Genomic DNA, 8,674 nt, shown 5'->3' with positions numbered 1-8,674 from the left:
TATTTGCAGCATGGTAAAAATAAACATAAAAATAATACAAATACATAAAATACCATCCCCTTACCTCATTGCCCTTCAGTGCATAAAAACACCATTTGGAATCTTGAGATGACTATATTTGAACTTATTTCTCCCTTTAATTCAACTGTATACAGTATAAACTTGGTTTTGACATCTATGCCAGCCCAAAAGTCGAGAAAAGCTGAGAAAAGTCCCGGTGCTCCCTACGGCCAGCATGTCCCTGCATTCTTCCAAAAAACAGCTTGTTGAATCTTAAGGATGAGATAAAGTGTTCATAACATATATGTCTGTTCTAGGCAATTAAAAATAAAAAAACCCTATAGAATCTAGATTTGATTAGTGAGCGAGAATTGTGCTTATCAGTATGTTCTCATACTCATGTGTTGTCACAGTGCTGATGGATGGCACACACACAATTGCATTTCTGAAAGGTCTGGAGAGAAAAACCTTTTCCTGTTTGAATGTCTGTGGACTGATGATGTGATCCTGAGTCTACTGTGAAGCGGCCCCATGTCAGATGTGCATGACGGATTTCAAAGTCCAGGGTCAAAGTGTGCAAAGAAGAGATGTATCATGGGTGTGATGAGGCAGAAACATACCCACCCACTGAGGCTGAGTAGAAAGCGCTGTGAAACTGAATATCCAAACATTCATGTCAATGCTCTCATGCTGTTGCTGTAAGAGACTGTTGAACTGATTCCAGTCATGATGAACATTAGAGCAGAGGTTAGTTCTCCAATTATGGCTGACCAAGTACACAAATCAAGTACACGAGTCAAAGTACAAATACCCTAATAAAAAATATTAATCCATGCAGTAAAAGTATTAAGTACTCCTTTTCAATTTTATTAAAGTAAATGTAAAAAAAAAAAAAAAAAAAGGCGTATTTGATTTTTAATGTTTCTTAAGTATTGAAAGTGAAAAGTACTGATTGATGAATGTTTAAAGCTGTATACATTTTTTTTATGATCATTTTATATTATGTTTTATATAATCCTGCTGCCCCCCAAATTACCTGGTGGAGGGGGGTTTTTCATAGACTATCAAAACTTACTTACTTCATGTGTGCAAACAGGTGGGGATAAGAATGAATAGAAAACAAAGAAACACAGTAAAAAAAAAAAAAAAATTAAAAACAAATGTGCATTGGCAAACAATATACTGTAAAAACAGAAAACAGACGTTGCATAGGGCAAAATGTATACAATTTTAAGAACACTAAAAAAGTGCAATATAATACTTTGGAAACATAGTGAAGTAAAAGGAAAGTACAGATACTTGGAAAATGCTTAAGTACAGTAATGAAGTAAAATAACAGTTACTGTGAATGCCACCACAGACTATTAGTGAACACAATACTTGACTTGATGTGGTGGAAATGTCACTGTCAGAAACTGTTCAGAAAACATTTAGAATACAAATTTACAAACATTATTTTATAACGTCCACAGTTGGACATTGCTAGACAAATAAACTAGTCAGAGTGTGAATAAAAGTATTTGAAGTGAATTCTCAAGGCCGAAAAGTGCCCATAGTTGAAGAAACGCCCACATACAGAAATTGCTTTCCTTAAAGTATTAGAAACCTTCTCTTCTTCACACTCATCTCTGCCATCATCCATCCAGAGAACATGTTGTGAAGCCTCCGCACATCTCTCCTACTTCATCCCTCGCTTCATTAAGATGCCTCCCAGTCTGATGGGAGGGGGGTAGTCAGCCCTTATAGACATATATTACTAATGTTTCATGTATAGAGTGCACTTCACAGAATACTGCATACAACGTGTTTGAAACTACCTTTAAATTTAATTTGAAATAAAATGCAAACATGTCTGAAATGTATATGCATGTACTGTGTCAAATACAAGTGTACACTTGTATACTGAATAATAATGCTATAAAATACACTAGTATTCCAAACACAGCTTTCTTCCAGAGCTGTGTTTGTCTGCAGCTGGGCTCATATGAGAGCAACAGCAAATCACTCTTAGAATAGAGGGACAATTTCTCAGATTGCTAGTAAAACATGCCATCGCTTTTGCTTGCTTGCTTTCATCAGAGCCAGCGCACACAAAAGGGCCGAGAGAAGGCAAACATACAAAGAATTCTGAGAAAATCAATTTCAGGTTTGACAAGCAAAAGGACGTGTCCCACAAAGACGCTGTCCACTCTCGGCGGGCGGACTAATGTCAGGCCTGTTGAAATATGGGCTGAAGCTTTTAGCAATCATGAATTCTACTGAAATTGAGCGGGTTTGTTCATGAAATGTGTGCAGATTGTAAGGAAGAAATCAGCTGAAGAATGGAAACAGCTGCTGGTTGTTTTCTTCCAGGATGTTATCAGTTAAATTGATGGACATTTCTTTTAACCCTCAAACACAACACAATGCAATGCATAATTCAAAAATACAGGTAAACATCTGTGAAAAATCAATCTGTTAATATAGTACATTGTGCCCCTTAAAGATTTCTTATAGTGGATGAGCCACTGATTGTAATTTCTTGAGCTCACTCTGCATAAGTGTCTGTGTTTGCTGCCTATAGCTGTGTTCACTATTTCTGCCTGATGAAAGATATATATATATATATATATATATATATATATATATATATATATATATATACTATATATATATATATATATATATATATAACTGCCCCTGCCCCAGTATAGGTGTTTGTCTGAAATACTTCTACCTGTGACTGGCTCAGCTGGAATCTCTTTAACTGCAGTTACGCTACATTTTGTCGCCCCCCTCAACAGTCTCTAGGCCTTCAAATCTTAGTAGCTAGATATAAGCACCAAACAAGACCCATTACACCTTTGTCAGCCAGCACTAAACCAATGACATTCAGCTGCCTTGCCAAACCATGTAATACATGAAGACACAATTATGCTAAAAAGAAGTGGGCATCACCTTGCAAGACACAGACAAATGGGCAGATTCTGAGTGGAACAACTATAATAGCCAGGAGAAGAATTCATTACTGCTTATCAAGTCTCCTGTGTTTCATTCAGGACAGAGCGAAGCATTTGTTTCAGGATTTCATGAGGTTCAGCAGACTGAGATCTGCAGCTTTTCTTCCTTAGAGTAAAATAATCTGAGGTCAACTTTGATTGAAAATGAATATCTGAAAGATTAACAGAAATTTGACCTTTTTTAGCATTGTGGCATATGTCCAACTTTTCCTTTAATGACAACATCACTCTAGATGATGAACAAAACATGAGGATCGGCATGATATGAGAATAATCTAGAAATCTACCTAACATTTACGAAGCCTAGCCGAGTGTGGTCTCAGACATTATGGCTTTTTTTACAGCTGATGTTTAGTTTTCCAGCTGACACACATCCTCATCTAGTGAATAACAAACCATAACCGTGAGGTGCACTTACTGTTATGATATGTATTTATGTAGATTTTTCGATTTTCATTCCAAATACATAAAGGCAAATTTTTGTTTATGTATGCACCAGTAAGCAATGTATGGCTGTAGATGATTTTTATGGAGGCTTTCATGGTTGTGACAGTGACTTGCTGAAAGCTCTACCAGACATTAGCAGACATTAGTGACTATGGATGCCAAGTATTTCTACAAAATGCAAACAACATAATTGAGGTGCTGCAGTTTGAAGCACCTGGCAGAGCTCAGACAGGCAGTAAAATTCTGTCACTGAGACAGTGTTTGGACAGATGTGGGCTGAGAGTGCAGGAGCTCAACATAATAGTTCACAAGGGCTTACAAGGTCAAAGATGCTATACACACACACACACACACACACACACACACACACACACACACACACTTTTCTATTCTCAGTCACATAGACTTTCAACATATGATGGCTGCCCGCCTACTTATGTGAGTGCATTGCAACCAGTTTTTTTATATTCTCGACAGAAAGTGTGAGTGATTTTTTTTTTTGTTTTGTTTTTCTGTGCAAAATGGCATGGAGCTGCAAGGCATTGCAGTTGTACTGTATGTGGCTGCTCACTGGCCCAAATCAACCTTCTGTCCAAGTCTTTTCACCTTGCACTTAACCCAGGGTTATCATCTTTTTAAACGCTTTTAACCCTGGGATCTGAAACCCTGCTCTGCAGTTTTAAACCCCTTCAAGAGAGAAATAGTCCATTACTTAAATAACAGGCCTCATTCTGTGTTTGTATAATTAATAATACTGACACTGCAAATATGCAAATAAGAAAGTTTACTCATACAAAGCATTAAATTATTATATATATATATATATATATAATATATATATATATATATATATACTATATATATATATATATATATAATTTATTTATTACCTTTTTTTATTTGATTGATTGATATTTTATTGATATTTTCTGGCATAATGTTAACAATGCCAGGGTGTTGCGGCTGTCCTAGTATGATAATGAAGAAACAAGCCTAATTAAAAGCTGTAATCCCTGAAAATAAATGTTTTTCATGCAACTCAGAATGGCAACACAATTAAAACACTATTGGAAGAGAGCTGAACTGAATGAGGACATCACTGAACTGGAGAGAAAATGACTCTGTTAGTGTCCTCTTGCATTATTGACAAACTATTTTCATGTTTGACACTGTAGAGCATAGCTGCTTTGACACAATTAGAATTGTATAAAGGGCTATACATATAAAGGTGACTTGACTTGAAAAGTTTGTTTGAGCAGCTCCTAATACTCTACAGACGTGAATTTGCCAAAAATATACTTTTTATATTAAAAACAAAGAGTAGCTCAGATGAGAAAAAAGTAACACCGAACAACACTTTCCATTAAAAAAAAAAAAAAAAAAAAAACATTAAATTTTTTACTTGATGGTTACAACCACATGACATTTTTATGTTTAGATATTAAATTGAAATGAAATTTTCTAAACCATAAACCATAAGAGTAAATTTTTTAAGAACCTGGCACATGTGTCTTTTAACAAGCTTTTAAAAAGATTTTTCCTGTCCTGTATTGTGAAATCTGGTTTCTGCACTGTTTGACCCATCGCTCACTAACTGTAGAGATGGACTGTTGCTGTCATTAGATGAGATTGCTGTCAGATGTGTGTACTTCTTCCTTTATCTGCATTTGGGTCATGTGGGGGCAACTTGACTTCTTTTTGAGGTTTTTTGACTGTAAAATGTATGGCAGTTGACCTTTATGGAATGAAATCCGAGGGGATGTCAGCTTTTGAGAGGACATCTGAAAGGTTTGCTGTCAGAGTGAGTGGTGGAAAGGTAAATAGACTGGAGAAAAAAAGCCCAGAGAAAGGGCTGCAGTGACACAGTCTGCTGTGATTATAACCTTCAGTTCATTCACTGCTGGGACTGCTCCAGACATTCTCATGATACCTGCAAGTCGAGAGCGCTGTGTGTTGCATTGACGTTACACTGACCCCAACGATTGTCTGCATGACCTTTGACCTCCATGTTGACTCCACTCATGAAAATACTTACAAAGACACCCACACACAAGTGTAGGGCAAGGAATGCGATTTCTTTTTCACTTCTCGTTAAAGCCAAATTAGTGCACGTTAGAGGAACAACCCGCCATAAAATCTGACATGAGTGCGAGCTCCTAATGTCAGCAGTCAGACGGAGAGGTATTTGACAGGCCTGTCAGGAACTGCAGTGGTGCATTTTGTCAGTGTTTAAAAAAAATCTGCATCTGTCCGTTCTTACAGTATACTAACTAGAGGATGCTTGTGCAGTGCTTCCCCCCTAGTGGATCAAACTGTTATTAAAACACTGAACATGATCATTCTGGAGATACACAATATATATAAATACATATACATCAAATTATCACCAACCAGTAAATAAATAAAATTGGAGTTTGTTTCATTGCCATAAATACTTAACTTGTGCTTACTTATATATTGATCAGTTAAATATTTCCTTCAGTTTCACATAACTGGCCTATAATGGTATCCAATATCCAATATCTTTTTTATTTATTTTGCTCAGCAGACTAAAGGCTGATAAAAAAAGAATTGTATTTTTGTGTGGGGGTGCAAGGAACAGCTCAGCAAATTACAATAAACTTAAAAATGTGGAATTTGAATATTTCTTAAACTATCGTCACAATAAAAATGATACATTTTCTACAGTGTATATGATCTACTCAGAACAGACGTTTTGAAATATAGGCTATGCCAAATACATGATTATTTACTATCATTTTCATGCAAGAAATTTTACTTTTTTTTTTTTTTTTTATGGGGATTCAGATTGTGATCAGATAACCTGACCAGAAAGATAAAGGCTTCAGTTTATTAAACTGCATTCAGTTTTAATCAAGAATCTTTCATGAACAATAGCTCTAATTTGGTCACCTGCTACTTGTCACCAGCTCTCAGACTTCTCATTGCCCCATTTCTCAAACATACCTCGTCTGAGCTGGGGAAAAAGCTGTGTTGCAGACTGGGATAAATAACATCATAACAAAACCTGATCGCTTTCTACACTAGAGGGAGACACAAGTCCATATTATATCTGCTCTTCTGTGATCAGTGGACACTGAAACGGCATGAAAAATTATCAACAAATTCAGCCTATACTACATTTAAAAACAAGTTTTTGACCTAATTTTAACTTCAATTTAACTTTAATTTCAGCATGAATACAGACTTCTCGTAACGCACAATATGTAATACTTTGCAAAAAACTGCTCTGACAAAGAGTGGCCACCCATTTTTCATTCTGTAACACTTGAAAGCCAGCGCTAGCTTCAGTACTTTTTATTTGGTACAACCGTCAAGTTAACAAGTTAACAGTCAAAGATGTCAACAGGTAATGCTAATTTTGCATTTCACATGTAAAGCCCTTCAGTATCCAGTCTGAACTTGTACAAAGAACAGGCATGTGCTTAAAGCAAGAAATACACAAACAAGCTCCTAACCTCATGGAAAGCAAAAAAAAAAGATCAAGAATACGGTTACTGGCGTGTTAAAAACCCATCACACACACGAGTCTCTACCAGATCGAGAAGACCACTAATATGTCTCAACTCTCCTGATCAACAGCACACAGATGTGTGAAGGAGAGTTGATCAAAGTGTAAAACTCAATCCAAAATCAAAACCAAAATCTGCATTTTCTTAATATAAATATATTCCTATCATGTGAAAAAAAAAAAAAAAAAAAAAAAAAAAAAAAAAAAAAAATCTTTGGAAATGTAAAAAACCCCACCAGGATCCCCTGTAATTGTACATTTTTCAGTTTTCTTCACAGGTGACCTCTTTGTTTTCTTTGTTTTTTCGAACCTCTTCCAGCTTCTTGTCCTAAAATAGAAGCAGAAGGTATTAATCATTTTTTCTCATCATAAAAAACCCATGTATGAAAACAGATCCCCTTTACCTTCTCTTTGAACTTCTCGTTCATGGCTGCCATGATGGCCGAACGGTTTTCTTTGTTGGCTTCCATCTTCTGGTTCAGTTTCTCTTCTGCCATCTTGCTGAAGTTGTTGTTTTCTTCTAGAGCTTTCTGAAGCACCTCCTTCTCATGCTCACGCTTCTCTGCTAAGTGTTTCAGAACCTCCGCTTCATAAGACTAGAGGAAAAAAAATAAAATTAAAATGCATTAATCTGACTCCCTGAAGCTAGGAATATGATGTTGTCAGATTTAAAAATCAATGCAAGACGTTTATTCCAGGAACAGGTTAAACAAAAAACCTTTTGTATAACGAACCTTAATAACTGCCTCTGGAGAAAATCTCATACACACCCACATTTATTGTTATCAAACATGTTTTATGAAGACTTAAACATGTTCGACGTAACTTGGCATGCCTTGAATGTTGGAGAAAATGGAAAAAAAAAACACGTATAGGTGTGCACCTTGCGTCTCTCTTCTGCAGCGGCTAGTTTCCTCTGGATCTCCTCCAAGGAAAGGTCCTTCTTCTTCAGAGGAGAGAGCGGGAACTCTGCCTTGGCATCTGGAGCAGGACTCCCAAGGATGACCTCAAAAGCTTGTCCCGAGGCACGCTTGTCCAGCTCCTTCACATGAATATCTGAAAACAAGTTTTCTTGTTAATCTCTGCCTCAACTACTACAAATACATCCAGATCCGGTCACAAGCCGGTGTCTTACCTCCTGAAGCCATTGTTGCAGAAGACTAGAGGGGTCGACGTATGCCTGAAAACCAAATCAGCGACATTACTGTTCCATACAACACTGTTGTACATCAATAATATACACATAATCCTTGTCATACTGAACACAATATTATATGTTACTCAGCTACATATAAAAGTGGAAACATAACAGACCTATTGGACTTAATATAAACAGTATACATAACTCTTACACCTTATTTATTTATTTAAAGAAAAGTAATAGTTTTCTCCACTGACGACGGCTCCTGATGTGCCCAACAGTACTTTTTTTGTGGAAAACTGGGTCCCCAAACTGCAGCCAACCATTTTAAAAGAGAGAGAGCAAAGACGAAATGTGGTGAATTTAGCGCGCAAAAGTTTGCTACAGTTTCGCGGGGAAAAAAACTGGCGCGTATTCTTCAAAAACACACACACGTGACCCGAGGGGCTACTGCCTGCACATGTGATGTGGAAAACACAGACTTGAGGAGGAAAAAACTGTATACTCTATACTAAGTATGCCATTTTAACGTGTTGCTGCTGTAGAATGAGCCAC

At 36.7% G+C, this 8,674-nt stretch overlaps 1 protein-coding gene across 1 annotated transcript; it reads right to left on the bottom strand.

Annotated features, from left to right (window-relative positions):
• Nucleotides 1–7,152: 7,152 nt before the first annotated feature.
• Nucleotides 7,153–8,158, bottom strand: LOC109078605 (stathmin-like). Its single transcript, XM_042753981.1, has 4 exons — nt 8,114–8,158; nt 7,862–8,034; nt 7,383–7,574; nt 7,153–7,306 (listed from the first exon to the last, which is right to left on the bottom strand). Exons 1-4 carry the CDS (start codon nt 8,124–8,126, stop codon nt 7,241–7,243), a joined length of 444 nt encoding a protein of 147 aa, XP_042609915.1. The 5' UTR covers nt 8,127–8,158; the 3' UTR covers nt 7,153–7,240.
• Between the last annotated feature and the right edge of the window lie 516 nt (nt 8,159–8,674).

Source organism: Cyprinus carpio, unplaced genomic scaffold (assembly GCF_018340385.1).
Source record: "Cyprinus carpio isolate SPL01 unplaced genomic scaffold, ASM1834038v1 S000000972, whole genome shotgun sequence".
Classification (NCBI taxonomy): domain Eukaryota; kingdom Metazoa; phylum Chordata; class Actinopteri; order Cypriniformes; family Cyprinidae; genus Cyprinus; species Cyprinus carpio.
Note: the sequence above shows the minus strand (reverse complement) of the source record. Positions and strands in the feature narration are given on the sequence as shown.